Source organism: Centruroides sculpturatus, unplaced genomic scaffold (genome assembly GCF_000671375.1).
Source record: "Centruroides sculpturatus isolate CEXI.00-Female unplaced genomic scaffold, Cexi_2.0 scaffold441, whole genome shotgun sequence".
Classification (NCBI taxonomy): domain Eukaryota; kingdom Metazoa; phylum Arthropoda; class Arachnida; order Scorpiones; family Buthidae; genus Centruroides; species Centruroides sculpturatus.
This window is the reverse complement of record NW_019384822.1, coordinates 162595-182053: the sequence shown is the minus strand read 5'-3', so window position 1 is coordinate 182053 and position 19459 is coordinate 162595. Positions and strand designations below refer to the sequence as shown.

The following is a 19459-nucleotide window of genomic DNA, read 5'->3' as shown; positions in this document are numbered from 1 at the left end:
AAATTTTTTCAACTTATGAAATGAAGATTAATGCAAAAATATAATTGGTTTTTTATACGAGTTTCATTGATAAAATATCATTCATACTTTTGGTTCCAATAGATAAAACATCAGTCGTAACCTTCAACACTAGGTAACCAGCTGATAAAACAACAATTATACAGTACTTTCTTGCTGTACTACTACAGTATTAAAACGTTAGTTTCATTCATAGGTTTCATTGTGATTAATACCTTTTGCAAAATTATCATCAAAATATCAAATTTCGTTCATGTTTAACGTATAGTTCCAATAAACATTATTTCCAAACTTTGAAATAAGCTACAGACTAAAACATCGTTTCCAACCCTGCATTTTCAGTTTTATTCTAGTTTTTGGGTGTTCGAAAAAGGTGAAATATCAGTTCTAACTCCTGAACTAGACTACCAATTGATAAAATGCCAGTTTCAATTCCTGCACAAGGATACCAATTGATAAAATATCACTTCCAGCTCTGCACCAATTGGTAAAGTTATCGGTTTCATTCTTGTTTTCGGTTCCAGTTGGTAAAATGCCAATTCCTTCTCTTCCCGTAAAATGTTGCTTTCGTTCATATTTTCGATTTTGATTAGTGAAATATAAGTTGCAATAAGCACGTGAGACTCCCAATTGATAAAACGTCAGCAATAATCTACGCGATACAATATCTGTTGATAAGGAAAAAACATCCCCATTTCCGGCTATAAATCTAATTCCCTCAATTAGTAAAATGTCTCTCACCCCAATACCGAATTACCAATTGGCCAAACACACATTTAACGGTAAAGTTAGCAATTTAGCCGAAAACATCAACTTTACTACCCGCAATTGTTAAAATATCGGCTCAACTCCCCGGCTAGGCTATCAATTCTTAAAACAACGGCTTCGTTTCATCTTGGAAATGTCGTTAATCCATAAAACTCAAAAGATAAAAAAAATATCATGCAAGCCGCCAACACTGTACCAATCAGAACTAACTTAATCCACATACCCCCATAAACCACCCTAACATTGTCCAAATCTGGCGTCGTTATGAGAGAGATTATTTTTCTGATTTCCGTTATTTGTTATTGCCAGGCCGGAAATATCTCGATTAAACATAGAACAAACGATTAATCCTAACGGTTATCTTCGTTCGGTAAACAAAAAATATATATTTGTCTTGAATAAAACTGGGATCCGTACGAACAAAACTCGCATTTATTGACTACAAAACAGCTGTTGGTTCGAGCTTAAAACCATCATCCAGACGTGTCTTTTCTGTTATCTGTTCCGCTTGACAAACGGGTCAACCACCAGCAGGCAAACCTTTTTTTAACGACGATTCCACCAATGGTTTATATTCTACAGTCAAAACTTATTACGTCTCTTCCTATAAAATTACTTTAAAAAAATTATTTTTATAGTGTTTACGTCTAGATAATATTTTACATATTCTAAATTTAGTTTCTTTTTTTAAAATTAAGCTAATGGGAACTTAAAAAACAAACATTAAAGAGCCTTACCTGCACAAAGACACACATTACTTATTCTTTACAAATTATGACAAAGGATAGAATTTTTAAGATTTTGTTACAAAACTGCAATTTAAATTAATGGACACTTGAGATTTATAAAAATTGATTCGATTAATCATTAGAATGGTTTATAATTCTGCAATACTGTATAAATCATTCAGACTTTTGTTATTAAATAATCTCTCGAGACCGGAAAAAAAGTGTTTTGTGTATATTAAAGTACGAAGACGATTGCTTAAATTAAAAAAAAAAGGACTAAAAATTAATTTGACTTTAGAAAGAGCGAAGAAAAGCACCTTAAGTAAGACGTTAAAAAAAGTAAACTTTTAGAGGTAGTTTCACCTGTATCGTTCGAGACATCTCGTTGTTTTAAAATTTATAACAGCGGTAGCGTCGTCATAAATTTCGATTGAATGCAGCTTGCCGCCTAACAGATGTGTAATGCGAATAAGCCCGTTTACAGGGGATACGCTCTACTCGTTTATCATAAAAAGTATATCTCGTCCTCCGTTTCTAGATTTGTCCAATGGAAAGAGTCACTCGTCCTCCATTTCCATTCACGAGATCGTCCAGACGAAAAATTAAAAAAACTGCATGTGGTGGCTTATTTATAAACAGAAAAAAATAACGATGGAAATGATACGCGTCTGACCTATATCAATCACGTGACCCCGAAGCACATGTTCCTATTTAGCCGGCGAGACGACAGCTGCTTTGCTCTTGCTCCGAATAAGATTACGTCAACGTTACTTAAGACAATACTTGAACTGCATCCAAAATAATAAACAAGTTGCACGATTTTTTCAGGTTATGAAGTGTAGATCGTGCGATATTTTATCCGTTAACTGGTAGAACTGTTAGTTTTATTAATTTCGAACGGCAATCAAAACGGCACATCTAACTGGTTAACGTGATGGGAGCGATTACAGCTGAAAATCACCTGTTTCATCGACTTTTGATATACGTGATGTGTGATTTTCGACGCCGTTTCGGTTTTTTTAATCCCCATTTAACTTTTCGATTTAGTCACGGTCTTTTTTCACGTTGGTAATGCGAATTTATCACGCTATGTAAGGAATTTTTCTAAATTTCGAAGTGTTTATGCGATGTTTACCTTAAGCTCACTCTTTTGCTATTGTGACATAATTTCGGGTCAGCTTTTGATACTACCATGCATATACGTCCCCCATGCAAACGGGTGGTCGAGAAAGTAAACACGAGGATGCGTTTAAAGGTAGGTTAAGCATAGACGGAACAGCTGTTGCGAAAATTGTAACACTATAAAACAATTTTTTTACTTTTACAAAAAACTATATTTCTTGAGACTATACATACAGGATGAGTCAATTTCATTCGGTCCCTTCACACGCTGTTGAGGTAATAACAATTCCACGGCGGAGTCGACCTTTTATTGTAGGCTACTCGTCCGCCATCCAATGCAAAAACGTTAAAATGGCACTGCAACATTGTTTTATAGTTTTTAAAAACTATAAAACAATGTTGCAGTGCTATTTCCCTTTCAGATCTGTGTAACCCGGAATAACAAATTAATTAAATGAGTATCTAATGGTGCAGTAGTTACAATGGCAGAGTTTCAACCGTATCTGGCATTTCCCCCCTTTCAGACGGAGATGTCCTATTTGATAAAATTGCCATTTAATGTTAGCACCCAACTCAGCCAAGAAGGTTTGGAGTCGGTCCAATAATACCACAAGGCACTCTCTGTTCTTGAGTCACGTGTGTGTCATATCTGTGTCACTGCAGGTCGTTGGGAGTGCCGTCTGTTTCCCAAAACGTTTAAAGGGTGAACACTAGTCAACGAACGGAACTGAAACTGAAGAAAACCGAAACGTACACAAAGATTTTTTTACGTAAGCATCACAAGAACAACTTTCTAAGTGAAATTTAAACTCTTCCGTTTTTTTATCTTGTTTTATACAACACTAGCTAAAGGGGTGAAATTTGTATACCTTTTTTAGCACGCGAACAAAATTAGGCCATTTATATCACGTTTTATAAAGATGAATGTTTCTTGTATGTCATATATTTTAACAAAAGAGTTATTTACACTTTTGGATCCGTTCCATCTTTATAGAATATCCTCTTATCGATATTTGTTAACACGTGTGTACTCTACTATTTTTTTCTGGTGTTAGTATAAGAGAAATATATTTAAAAAAAAGCTACTAAAAATATCTTTCCTAAGAAGGATAGTATTGAATGGCGATTAAACAGATGGTGTTACCTGTTTTGATTCACTGTTTCACATACAAAATTCCAATACAGAAAGAGGAAATAGCCCCCTGGCCCCCGTTACGAGACAAAAGAACAGGAGGAAATAGGACCCTGAACCAGGCAGGTGTGTCTCAGGTAAGACCAGCTGCTACTTTAGCCCCGGGGCCAACTCCCTTCTATCGAATAACTTCAGAAGGAAAAATACCAAACAAAGAAAATCGAGTATCGAGATTTTCTACTAGAGTCCAACTGTGTAGTTGAATACGTTATTACTATTATTATTTTACTTTTTTTATTACTATTATTGTAAGTCTCATCGGTCATTTTTATTGGATAACGGAAACCTGTTATGCAGAAATAAAAGTCAAAAGCGAAGAATCTTCCTTTAGTAAAGATCATACCATTAATGGACTATCCATCGTTTGTCATTTTTGTTGTGTTTCTTGTCATTAAAAAAAAATAATGCCATTGACAGGACACGGAATCTTTCTTAAAATTTTAATGTGTTTATAACGTTTTTTATGTTCTCCTTTTTTCGATTTTCTGTTATGGTTTTGACAGATTTATGAATGTGCGGCTAGTATTCAAATTTTGATCAAATCAAGTTAACTTTTGATTGCTTTTATCGACTAAATGATAAGAATATGTTAAACTGTTTTGCGTTTGATTCAAATTTTAAAACGAAGTTAAAATCAATAATATTTTTCTTCTGTACTTGTTTTTATTGTTTATTATATGAAAAATACACTTATTTTGACTCACGTTATTGAGAGAAATGTGATTGCGTTTAAGCAATAGCGCTCTTATTTATAAACACGAAACGCTTGCGAAACAATTCCAAATGATCTAATGGTTTATAGACCTAAATATAAACAGTTGAAACTTTCTTCTACTCTCGATTGTTTCACGAACAGATTAACTCTTATCAGATCGAAAGCGTGCATGCCATTAGGCAAAAAGTTCCAATCGATCTATTAGCATAATTACCTTCCCCGTCATTAACGGAAAAAAAAGCAGACAACCACCTTCTTCTGATCACCAATTTCCGCTTGTTTGCATCATGTGACATCCGCCATTTTTCCTTTCTTGAGGCTTTTACGTGATGTTCTCACGCTTTTTTTCTCTCTGCATCACCCAGTGACCCACATATGCCGTCTTCATTAGGACGTATATCCGGTGAGTTTCTAAAGAGATAGGTGGGAAATTGCTTGTAGTGATCCGTCAATTTTCCAACTAATCGTTCACTTCCTGGAAATTTAACGATCTCTTCCGTGAGCGGTTCTGTTTATCTCTCTAAACGTGGTGAAACCCTCTTTTTTTAAGTATGTTTACTGGGGTGCCAACACGGTTCCGTCAACAGTGACGCTACGGGAGACCTACTCTAAACTTCTCTCATAAGGTTATCAATTCTTTAAATACCACATAATAACCTTAACCACTCGAACCCCTGAAAGCTCATAGATAATGTGAATAAATTTCTCTAACGGTCTAATTTTCGACTGCCTTCCATCAGTTGACAATAATTCCTGTAGGAAGTAGTTTTATATTACTCTTCGCTGGATTCATTTCTTTGAGCACCTTAAAACGGCCTCTAAATCAACTCTAAGGAGAAAACCATATTTTTGAAAGGGGAGATCCATTGACTACTATATTACTACTACCCTTTTGAGAACTTCACACGTTTGACAGTGAACTCGAAACTGGATAAACTTTAAACCGACTTAATCAGCAGAATTCCAACTTTATTTTCTAGGCATTAACCCAGTTTGTTTTTGATATTTAATAGCGCACCTGTGTTGTATTACAATAGGAAAATAGGACAATAATAATAATACTTTATATACAAAAATATTTTTATTTCAAAGAATGTCATATACAGTATTTATGTTTACTCAAAATAATAATAACCACGAAAATATAGCATTTAGACGAACGGAAATTGTATCATAAAAATGCATCAAAGTTGAACTTCATGTGATTACGTGAGGATATTTTTTAAAAAGGAAAAAAAATCACGTCACGCGTGATGTATGCGAAATTTTCACGCTCGTATAACGAAGTGCAAAAGTTTATTTTAAATTTAAAACACATATACACACACACACACACCACACACAGGGATAAAAATCGATCGAAATGAGCAATTAATCTAAATCCATCAAAAGCCATTTACGTACTCTTGATGGATTTACGACTTTCGGGATGATTAATCGAAAGTTTCTTATGAGTAAATCGATTTTTTTGTAAATAGTGTATTTTTATAATTGATGATGATGATGACGACGACGGTGTTTGGGATTAAAGAGATGTCTTGTTTATCGATGAACTAAATGCCGCCAATACCACAATCGCCATCTTTGGACCGCTACAGGTACTACTGCCTTAACAACAAATTGTTACGGACCAACGAATAATCGTGCAGTCTGGCGATTTAAATGTGAGAAAGAGTCTTCCCAACGCAGATGTTCTCTTCTAAAACTCTTCCCCTTTAAGGCAGAACGATTTAAATTCTTAGAAAAACAAAATCTGAATTTCAAATATGGAGTCGAATAAAGTTAGAAATATTTTCCTCGACAGTCTGCCTCTGACTTTTAAATTCATTAAATTTTTTAGTTTCATAATATGTACTGTACATAGTTGCACCATTTTTGTGTAATTTTTGTCATCTTAAACGTGTTATTTACTGCTTTTTCTTTAACACAGGTGTTGTCATTGTCTTTGTCATTAATATTTTTCCTACACAGATAAAAATAACAATGTATAGGCCTACATAAAATTTTCAACACTAATTTTCAGATAATAATTCTATACATAGTTTTCTGTCTTCGATTTTTTATGTATTTTCAGGTAATGGTTTTCTGGGAATATTTTCCTTTCATGATAATTTCTGTGTATTTTCTTTTTAAGAAGTAATTTTCTGTTTTTATTTCTATCTCATCTTCTTAGTATTTCGGTTATCATGATTTATATGTCCCTTTTTAATATTACATCTTTTTCTTCTCTTGGGATTTCAACTTTGAGTAATTTACCACATTTTTGAAGACTTAAAATTCCACTTTTACGTAATTTTAATGCAGATTTCCGTTTCACTTTTTGTTGTTACTTTATTTTCTCTTACATTACACCTGTCATTTTCTGTTTTCTTCTTTAATACTTTGTATAACCAGCTTCATATACCTTATGGTATTTTTTTTTCGTGTTATTACTTTTCATTCTTTTATTATTTTTATGTACTATATTTTGTATATTTCAGTCTGACTTAATTGCCCATATAAAAACCTTCGATTCTTTCGCATTTGACACGATCCATTATCATCTGAATTTTAGTTTCGATTCATTTAAAACCATTTTGTAATATTTTAAAATTATTTCTCGCAGTTTGCTTTTTTATATTTTTAAAAATGTCATTCCTTATGCAAAAAATAAAACAAAGTGTCAGACTCTTCAAAATCCATTTAGCATTTTTCTACATAATATTCGGAGCGTGCGGATTTTCAAGAGCAAAAATGTGCTGCATCTCAAAACCATCCCAAAATTGGATTTAGTGAGTCAGCGAAATGTGCAGACCGACGACGACAGCTGTAGTTTCCTGTTATCAAAGCAAATATATAATATTTTCAGGGAGATTTTATTTAGAAGAAAAAAATTATATATCCTTTTAATTAAATCCGCTTCGACACGAGTGTAACGACCTTGCATAATTTCTACTTAAAAGTATGAAGAAATACCTATTTTGCGCCACTTACGTCATGTATTTTGTCAATGGGTCAGCATTCCTGTGGTCGAAGCAACGCTGCTTACACGTATGCACATACTAAGAGTTTAAAAAAAAAAAAAAATTAGGTCCGTACGCCGCCTACAGTGGCAGGAAATCAGAGGACGTGACATTATCACAGTCTAACAAATTTCCTTCCTTTATATTGCATAACTTGATGAATACGTCATAATTAACTTCATTCATGTAACGTTATCCGACTTCGGATCCAAATGTGGCATCGCCGTGGCTTTTAACCAGACACCAGAAAAGTTCAATCTCCTGACAGGAAGCTATTTATAACACTGGGGATAGCGAAGTAGCACGTGCGGCTGTCTGAACGGAAACATATCAAGGGACATTTCAAGGGCATCCTACTGTGCTGGCCGGAAAGAACTCGGCCCCGTTTATTTATTTCAGGCAAATAAGCCATGCCGAAAAAGAGAGTTGGCTGACGTGTCCTTGACTCTCCCACAAAGGAATTTCGGGTCACGTGGTATACGCCGCATACCACCACGTCAGCTGGTCGGGCATCTATCAATGGTGGCACGGTTCGTCATGTCGGCCTGTTAAGTAGAAGATGGTCTTGTTCCAAAATGTTAAACAAGCTCTCACCTTTCCTAATAAGCGTGCTGTCTAAATATCGATTGCCACGTCAAGGGTTCGACTTCAGATGCTAAATGTCGATTGGCAAAGTACGAAAATCGCTTAAAACACGTTTTTCCTCGTTTTGCAAAATTTCCTAGTAAAATATTTACTCGTTCAATCCTGTTCCTCCTCTCTTATTTTTAGTTATTCGCGTCACTAAATCTAAATATATTGCTTAGATTTAAGACCCGCTGCACGATGCGGTTGTTCTAGAAGCAACTTTTTCTTTCGCCTACATGTTTGCTATTTTTTTAATCGATGAAGGGGGTTAAAAAATTAAAAATTCTTTAAACAAATTTTCTAATCATATCATTAACCCCATCCTGCATTCCAAACATGCTAATCAAATCGGAATGCCATTACCAAACCTGTTTGGAATAGTTTAGATTAATAAATAAGATAAAAAATATTATTCGTAAACAATAGATAACGGTTAAAAAATTCGACTATTTAGACGCGGGATTTGAGAGAGAAAGGAATGTCTGTTATGTTCGTTTGTATAAGATTCAAACATAACAGGATGCGGAAGAGCGAGATGATGCAGAATCATTCACGCGGGGTTTCACGTGACGATTCGTCACGAATTTTGAATCTTTTGATAAAATTTCTGAGTCACAGGTTGCGAAATACTATCAGCTGAACTATTTCATCACGAAAGAGTTCTTTCCTGATTAATAATATATAATGTATTTATTTTTCTTTACCGATGAGTAATTTCATTCTATATCTCGTTTCGATTGCAGATTAATGACGCAACGGTTTTTGTTACTATTTTAAGAAGGTTAACCAGCTGTTATAAATTAAAACGACAATATACAGTACATAAATCTTAAATGGAATATATTGTTAATTAAAAGGAGAGAAAGAGAGAGAATGTAAAGGAGTAGTAGAAGCTCAGTATTTGTCCTTGGTTATAGTCTGGTCCGGACAAAGTGTAAATATGTAGTGGATGCAGGGTGACCTTGTCGCGTTTGATAGTGTGAACGGCCGAACAAGGACTACTCTTTCCTCCTACAGTTTGACCTTGGATTTTAAGCTTCGTTACGCTATGTTATTTTGCTATTGTTTTATGACAAGGGCCACTTAACAGTCGATGCAAAACTTCTTCCTTTCGACAAATCGTCATTAAGTCTCCGTTTCTTATTGAGAATGGCGTATGTGTGTGAAATATCTAGTTGAACAGCTTCTGACGCTTTCGACACAATCTTTGAAGTATTACTATTTACACAGGTGTGTTTGACGATAAATTTCTGTTTAAATATAAAAGCGCACACACTGCAGGAAAGAAAAAACAGAAAGGAAAAAAAACAATAAATTCTGAAAATTGGCTTATCTTAAATTAACCAACTTTCTAGAAATTGATAGTCTTCTAACTATTTATTATGGTTTAAGTAATAAATAGAGAAAGAAGAAGAAAATATATTAGTTTTTTTACTATTTTTTTTAACTAACGATTGTTCTTGTTTGGTCAAAGTTCATGGAGAACGATCTCTTACGTGTCCTATTAACATTCTTGCCGAATGGGACTGGGGATTTTGAAACATTCCCACTGTTCCTTTCTACCAGAACAATGATTATTCGGGATTAAGTTATTAAAACTAAATGACAGAAATAATGTACGATATATATTTTTAAACAAAATTTTGGACCATTCCTAATTTTAGATCATATCTGAACAGATAATGAAGTTAAAAATCTATCTATAGTAATAAACATTTATAGTTTCTTTTGACCTTTGCTACTCTTATCTTATCTAGGTGAGCTGGACCTCCCTAGATGTTCGTTGACAGATCTGTTATACAAATTAAATGATGCAAACAACCAAGCAATTCTTTAAGACTACATTATTTTTTATGGATGCTAGATAAAGATAATACAGAGGTATACGGTTGTAAATACAATATTTTTATTATTTTAAAGTGTCTATATGGGGTGTACTAATCATTAATGTACTTATTTATTATTTTACGCTTTTTGTTTTCTTTCTGAGAATTCACTTGTGATAAACAGTTTTTCTTTTCAAATTTTTAGTTATTTTTCGTGAAATCATGACACCCAAATATTATTAGAATGATTGTAATCATAAACTATCTAACGATCACCAATTTTGGTGATTTTTCAGTTATTCTAGAAGGTTGATATATTAAATTTTACTTTTGAGAAAATATTTTTTGGATTTTTTTTTCATTAGCTCATTATTTGATTCTACATAAATTCTTACAGAAGTTAGTTCACTTTTATCTAGTCTAAAACCAAATCTAAAATCATATGTTTACTAAAATGTTCTTAAATTTCAATAGATATTACTCAAACATTTAGTTTCGTAATGCATGACTCCCCTTTTTTTAAATTGAATATTTTTATGATAATGTACAGTACAAAATGTTTTTATTTGAATGAAATAATCTCTAATGAATGAAATTATGAAATATCAATAATTCCTAATTGAAACAATTCTATTAAAATTTCCTTAACCATTAAATTCTTTTTAAAAATTAATTATATTCTGTCTTAATTAATAAAACAAGAATTTTGTTAACGGTATACGTTGCATTGATTAGATAATATAAATTGACAAGAAAGTACAAGTAAATAAAAACAGCTAAAACAATATTACTAAAAATAGTTTCTTTAATATTAGTACAGACTTAAATTATAACATTGAAAATATTATTATTATTGATTATTACATGATTAACAGAATAAATTATTTAATTTCTACACATGAAAATCAATTAGTGTTGTTATAATACATTAAACAACAAAGTTAAATTATTTTTCTCTTAATCTTATGATTTAATTAAATAGGTTAGATTTTGTTTAAATTTGTTACAATTATTATGAATTCTATAATTGTCTTACATTATTTATTTATTTTTCTGAGATCACAGCACTTAAGGTTTAAATTGTTAAATGAAATAATATGAGTAACAGCACATATCAGTAAAGCTTTCTCTGAAATATTGTACTACAGAGTGATAGATAATGATTAAAAAGATATCAGTGATAAATATAAGTTGCTAGTAGTGTAATTGCAAAAAAAAAATCTACAGTAAAATCTACAAATATTTATCATCATTATCCAATCACACAGATAGCTTTTAGGATATCTTTCCTCTAAAACATTTCCATTAAAAATAATTAAGAGCATCACATTTTATGTCATAAGAAGTGACTAGTTTTAACTTTTCTGAAGTTATTATTCAATTTAAAAATTTTAAATCAAAGCATAAAAAATTTATAGCAAAATTCATAATTTTTTGTTATCCATTACAGTACTTAAACAGATATTTTATAATTCAGCAAGTAAAACATTTGATATTTTAAGAATATTTTATCACAGTAAAATATATACTAAAAACTTTTATTGACATTGAGATATATTTTTGCATATAAGCAAAAAATATAAATATAAAAATGTGCTTCATAATCATTACATAATATCATTGTTGATTTATATGCACTCAACTGATATATATTATCTTACAATGTGAAACATGTTATTTATTACTTTATAAAACAAAAAAAAAATTATATAATTTGATTTTAACTCTTAAAGAAAGTTGTGACAATTTTTATACTCACTCATCCTTCTCAACTAATTATGTTGCATTTTTTCTATTTTTAAAATTCAAATCTCTATTTTATAATTTGTACTATCATGAAGTACAAGTTTAATTATATAATTGAAAAGAGATGATAATCTTCAATTAAGTAATTTTTTCATTTTGTAATAGAATTTAGCTGTTTTAAACTTCTATCACTAAATATTAAAGACTTTGAAGTGAAAATATTTATAATATATTAATAATCAAACACATTCAGTAGTCTGATATTATGTTTAATTATTATTGTAAGAAAATCATAAGATTAATCTAAATATTAAGATTCTCAAAAGTCCAAAATCAATCTATTTTAATCAGTTAAGAAACTCATTATTTTCCAGTCAGTGTTTTTTTTTTAATTTCATTTATTTTAATTTCTTCTTTATAACCCAATTAATTGCTTTTAAAATAATATTTTAATAAGTTACTATGTAATAATTAAATAATGAAGCTAATTATTATATTTGATGCTATGTCATTAATTAAAAAATAATTTTTAAAAATATTTAAACACTTTTTCAGTATATATATACTTTCTGAATATGTTCAGATTTTTAATTTTATCATTTCTTATAGTTTTATAATTAAATGCTTTAACTTTATTGTAACATTGTTTCTATTATTGCTTCATTAATCAAATACATGTTTACATCTTAAGGAATTATGTTGTATTGTATAATAAATATTGTGATTTAAATTTTAATAATTGTACAATTAAGTGATATTGGCTATTTAAGGCAATAAAACTAAAAATGATCATTTTCCTGATCCATTATTATATATTATACATTATATTTCACAAATTTGTTTAGAAGGAATCATAAAATTAGATTATAAATATATAACAATATTTTTGTTTTTATAGTATATAAAATTTTCTTCTGATTTGAAGTTAAATATAGTAGAAATGTGCAAATAAAATAGATACTTTATAATATATAGTATAAAATGTTAATGTAGATTATTCATTATTAATTTAATTAAATATGTAAATTTTAAATACATGCTAATTTTGTGCAAACAAGAATAGCTTGACAGGATAGTGAAAATTTCCATCAATCTTAATATATAATAAGCAACATTTTAAATTAATATTAATTAAGATTCATAATTTAAAATCACTTTATGAAATAAACAAAAATAAATCTAAAAATTTCTGAACAATATATATCCTAAAAAATATCTTTACAATTGAAACAATGTCAATGAAACTCCTTTCTCAATTCTTCCTTAATACTCATTAATATCGATCAAAGACCTTAATACTTACTCAGTGAGGTAGAACTAAGACTTTGCTTCATATGAATGACTACTAACCGTGCCATAAGTAGCTTCACTTAATGTTAAAGATAATCTGTCAAGATGGCTTTTACTACTATCTCTTCTGTGCTTATCTATAATAATAGAAGATGCAACTGACTCCGATGACATAGAAACAGGAGACATACCATTTGGTCTTAAAACATTATTCAAATTTGACAGTGAGACATCCCAATCTTTAAAAGCATTGAGCAAAAATATGGCACAGATCACAGTTAGAAATCCACTCAAATTGCCAAGTATATCTTCAAAACTCAAACTGGTCCATTCTTTGAATAGTATGGATGAAGCTATTATAACAAAAGTTGTAAAGAAAACATAATAGATAGGAGTCACTATTGATGTATTAAATATATCCAAAGCCTTATTCAAATAATTCATCTGTATTGAGATACAAGCAATGACAGAAAATAAACAAAACCAGGTCACAAAATTCTTAAAATCATTTTTTTCTCCACTGAATGTCTCTCTTAAAGCAATTCCAAGTCCTTTGCATCCCATTACAGATAATGAGCCAATTGCAGAACAGATCAATATGTATATCAGGACATTTGTATTTCCATACTTTGGAACAAAATATATGACTAGGATAACAACTGCAATGAGGATGATCACCACATACGCCACAAAATCTAAGAAAGAAAAAGTTATAATGCTTTATATTTATATTTATGTTTAAATTTTATTATAAAATGTACAGTACAGTATTTCGTATATTAATGATATATATAAGTGAAATATAACTTGTTTTATTATTATTTCATTAATTTTCAAACAAATAAGAAAATTATATACAATTTAAATTAAGACAGAATATAGGAAATATTGTAATTAAATATTATAGGAAATATTGTAATTAAATATAATTATTAATTAAATTTAGAATATTCAAGAATAAATATAATTTACAAAATAGTATATTTTTATGTTAGTATTTCTTATAATTTTAATTTTATTTTGATGTAATCATCAAATTAACCATGTGGAAAGTACTACTTGTATATATGTTATATATCAAACTTATCTTCCTTTATCTTAAATATTGATTCATATGGCATTTTTATCTTATTATATAAAAATACATAGTAATATAAAATATATATTTAATTACTGATGATATAAAATATTCTGAAAATATCGCATATATCATGATTATTATATGCACTACAATAGACTTACTGTGAATCTATTTTTAAAAATCCAGTTGGAGTGTGATTTATTCAAGCTTATGGAGCTCTTTGTGGGAATCTGAAGAGTTATTTTTTAAAAATTAGTTTTTTTGTGTGTTAGTGTGAGCAACTGTAGGGATTTTTAAATGAAAATCAAAAAATAATTCTAAAAAGGTAACAAGTAATGTGATGCAATTATTTACACAATTACAATTTTGAATAAACAACATTTTTGTGTTTTAAATGTGACTGGGATGCAAGTTTATTCAAGCATGCAAAATAATTTAAACCTGCAGATCTAATCAAATGTATACAGTAATTTATCTTAACATTTTTTTTAATATTCCAATTTATTTAATATCAATTTTTTCTCTAATCAATATGTAAATATTAGTGATGTAACGAATATTCTGTTACTATTTGGTATTCGGCCTATTTTTCGCTATTTGGCCGAATACCTAAAAACAGGAGTAAGAAATAACAAAAACACAGTAAATTAATCATTTTGGTATTTAGATTTAATATTATCGGATTAGTGTTCTTTGTTTATATTTATTTATAACTTATAACATGCACAAAATAAAAAAAAATAATATTAGTCACATGTATTTACAATTTATAATTACAAATATCAGCACACGTACACACCTATTCGTTCAAGAATTGTCGCACACATCTGAGGATCTGACCCTGCCTATCCTTTTTAAGCGCTTGTCTTTGCTCTTTCCTTTCACTTTCCTCTATCTCTCTACTCCACGTATGCCTATGCATACATCATAATATGCGCTCACAATACTTTCGATTCGTCACTTTTCCGTTGTAGTTTTTCCATTTTATAATTACGTGACTCATAGCCTGGTGATAACAGAGAAAAGAGACAGATAGGACATCGGCATATGTCACAGTTATGATTTCACAGATTTGAGACAGCTTGGTATCCCGAACGGCCCCAGGCTTTCGCCCATGCACGCTAAGTGACTTTTATTACAAACATTTAGCTTTCCGAAGTCTATCACAACAATTGTTTGGCATTGACAGCCGCGAATTTCGCGCCAATAAGCTGCCTCGACTTGTTTGATTATGTTATCAACTCAATTTCATATTTATTTTCACATTTTCACTTTGTGGGGTCCTTCTCTGTTCTTTTTCCGTTATTTACACATGTTGATCATTTCATTGTTATTCACATTTGATATCATCATTTATCACATACTGCCATGATGCTCGTCTGTCCGCTACAACTGTCAAGAACTAACGCGATTGGTGAAGCATAGTGACAGCGGGCCAATAGAGAGCAGGATCCTTTCCATAATGCGGTTTGCATGCCAATTTTCATATGTGCGTTAATCGAGCCGAATAGTTTGGCCGAATATTCGGCCACGCTCCTGGCCAAATATACTATTCGTTGCAACACTAGTAAATATACAGTACTGTATTATTACAATGTTTAAAAACTGAAGAAATTTTTAAAAAGAAATTACTAAATTGAAAATTTATTTATAGTAAACATAAAAATTTATGTAATATTTTATAATATTCAATATAATAAGCTTAGCTTATAGAGTGAAACCTCAATTCATCATTTTCATTGGAAGGCTTGAAGGAGGAAAAACTAACCTATGGTTACAGGAAAATAACAGTGCAGAAACGGAAATAAAATAAAATTAAGTTTAAAAAATCATATTTGCCTATATGTATTTATTAAATCAAAAACATACACCAATGATGTTTTCCACTGTCATATCTAATCTGCATTATTTCTTTTTTAATAAAGTCATTCATCATTCATCTTCATTTGTTTAGTAGCACTTTTTCTTTTCAAACTGAATTATAAATTCTCATTATTCATGATGTTGGCTTGCAATCCAACATCATGCAACATTGTAAAATGACTGAAAGGTTTCACAGAGTCCAACTTCTGCAACTATTACAAATACAAACTAACATTTGTATGTATGGTGTTGCTTTCTTAAAAATAATCAATTTGGAATTACTGTTCTTCAGAACTAAAAATTCTAACTAATAGATGCAGGAAAATTATGAATTGAGGAACAACTAGCAGGTTTAATTCCATAATTTTAATAGGATTTGTTCAAGGATCTAGAAATTGAACAATGTTTTCAGGAAAGCAATACATCCAGGAACAATAGATTGAGATATCACTATATTACATCAAAAATAATAATAATAATAATAATAATATATTACAAATACACTGGTGTGCAAAACTTAAGCAACAATTGTTTTTTGCCGTAACTCCGCAAGATATCACCTGGGAGACATGAAATTCAAAATACAAACAGTCTTTTATATTTAAAGGATAAAGAAACCATACTAGCACAAAAATGAATAGAACACATACGGTATGGAATCAAATCCTCCTGCACAAATCCTTACTGCACACGTTATATGTGCCCTCACATCATCTGTGATGTTTTCTTCCTGAATACGAATCACCTTTCTATTGAGTTGGGTGTTTATTGTACTGATTGCAACAAGCCCTTTTCTACAATTCATGGCTGTCTGCTTAAAAATTATATTGTTGCTTAAGTTTTGCACACCAGTGTACATATACAATATATAAATATACATAAAGTACAGATATGTATATACTATTTAAGTATACTCATACATACATTATTATAAATATATACACAGAGATAATAGATGAAATGACAAAATAAATTCTAATTTAAATCTGCAAAACAAAGCATTGAATCTGATTCAAAGGCTTTGTTATTAAGTTTTGTCAATTATATAATTAGATATGATTAGTATTGAAATTTTGTATAGTAGAGTCCCATTAGTTCGAACTAATTGGGACTGAGCCCTGTACAGATTAGCCAAATAATTGAAATAATGCAGAAGCAAGCAGTAAAACAAGTCTGGTTTATGTAGATCCAACACCATCAGCACTCCACCCGTTATTTAATCTGACTTGTACTCAATAGAGATGCCACAATAACCAATTGGGGAAAAAAACGCACAAAGATTGAGCAGTTTTGTGCTTCTACTTCAGAAAAATCAATTGAAAATCGACAAACAGCAAGGCTCTCAATGTTTAACAAGTTTGATGAAACCTTATTCATGTGGTTCACTCAGGAAAGAAAAAGGGAAACACTAAGTGGACCTCTTGTCAGCACATTTCCTCTCTGCCAACCGAAACATGTTTGGATTAGGTGGATTAGGATCATTTGCATTAGAAGTGTTTAAACTAGCAGGACTCTACCTTATTTATTATAAGTAACAGTGAACTTTTTCGGAAATGAAGAAAATAGATGATATTTTTTCTATTTTTTAAAAAATAACTAATTTAAAAATAATATGCTATTTATTTAGAAGTGCTTGTGGTGAATATGACAAAATTACAAAAACAAAGTTTATTACCATTAAGGTTCAAATTTTAGATTTTAACAGATTTTTGTTAACAATGTCAGCATCGATAAATATATTCTTAAAACAATTTAAGTAAATACATATTTAAAATTATGCATTCATTATTGTTTCTTTTAATTTTATGTAATTTTTAAACTGAACTGTTCACATGCATAAACTAAATAAAATAGATAAATAATATTTTTTTACATACATACATACATACATTTTAATATATTTTTAATATAAATATTTTCAGTTTTACTGATATACATAGTAAAATAAGGACTGAAGAGGACCAAAAAGCTAAATTGCATATCTGTTGTGAATTATAGAAAATAAAAATCTACTTTTTCCATCAAAAGGAGTGTTTCTGTATGATTTGTTTTCAATAGCAACTTTATGGTAAGTTCCAAAGAGCATACAACTAATTGAGAGAACAGCAAGCAATCAAGTATTAATATTTTTTTTCTTTCATATCTTCATAATAATAATTATATGATAATTAAACTGTTATGCGGATGTTACTACTTTCAAACTTTTATTCTTTTGCATTCATTTGTATATTTTAGAATACTTAATATTTATGTATTGTGATAGAACTGAGGTAGAGCATTGTATTTTTGTAATAAAATTTTTTTCTTAGTATTAGTACATATACTGTAAATTATCTTTCATTCCATCTAACCTGAGCATTGACACATGTTTGAAAGTGTATGTGAATGAGTNAAAGAAAATAAATTTTTTGTGATAGAAATTTAATAGCTAAATATATATAAAACAATTCATGTTTTAAAATTAATTCAATAGTTTTAATAGACAAGCTTTGTCATAACTTTTGCTATCACAATAGATAGTAAGAATTACTCAAGCAACAGATATAAAACATTGAATTATGGCTATGTGAAGGTCATTTCAAATCAATAAATTAATGTAATGTATACCTAAAGTTTATAAGTATACACAAGGAAAAGGAAAAAGTTAAAATGAAATTGATATATATATAAAATTTTTGTTTTAAAAATTAGATGCAAAATGTTGTGTGTATATCCTATACAAGGGTTGTATACTTTCAAAAAGCTAACAAATTTGTGTTATCTAATATTTTTGCTTTATATGTTTTGCATTGAAAAAAAATTATCAGAAAAGTATCTTTCTACATTTTCAAAAATTATACTTAAAATTGCCATATCACAAGATAATTTTTGTCATTGAACATTACAAGAAAGTGAATAATTGCAACAATTTGAAACTACATGTGTAATGATAACCAATAATACACTGATGTGCAAAACTTAAGCAACGATTTGTTTTTTTGCTGTAACTCCACAAGAAATCGCCTGGAAGACATGAAATTCAGAGTAGAATGTATACAGTATGGAATAAAAGGAAAAAAAAAAACTTTATTGAAAGAGTTGTGCCCTCATGTCACCTGTGATGCCTTCTTCCTGATATTTGCATGCAAATCACCTTTCTACTGAATTGGGTGTTCATTGTACTGATTGCAACAAACTCTTTTCTACAATTTCATGGCTGTCTGCTTAAAAATTATATTGTTGCTTAAGTTTTGCACTTAGGGTACAAAATAATTAAACAGAACATTACAAGATGATTATGTTAATTTTTAAAAATATTTAAACACTTTTTCAGTATATATATACTTTCTGAATATGTTCAGATTTTTAATTTTATCATTTCTTATAGTTTTATAATTAAATGCTTTAACTTTATTGTAACATTGTTTCTATTATTGCTTCATTAATCAAATACATGTTTACATCTTAAGGAATTATGTTGTATTGTATAATAAATATTGTG

At 29.9% G+C, this 19459-nt stretch overlaps 1 protein-coding gene across 1 annotated transcript; it reads right to left on the bottom strand.

Moving 5' to 3' along the window:
* Positions 1 to 12696: 12696 nt before the first annotated feature.
* LOC111629953 (magnesium transporter NIPA2-like) lies at positions 12697 to 18345 on the bottom strand. The gene is made up of 2 exons (XM_023373917.1): positions 18330 to 18345; positions 12697 to 13729 (listed from the first exon to the last, which is right to left on the bottom strand). Exons 1-2 carry the CDS (start codon positions 18343 to 18345, stop codon positions 13062 to 13064), a joined length of 684 nt encoding a protein of 227 aa, XP_023229685.1. The 3' UTR covers positions 12697 to 13061.
* Positions 18346 to 19459: the final 1114 nt, after the last annotated feature.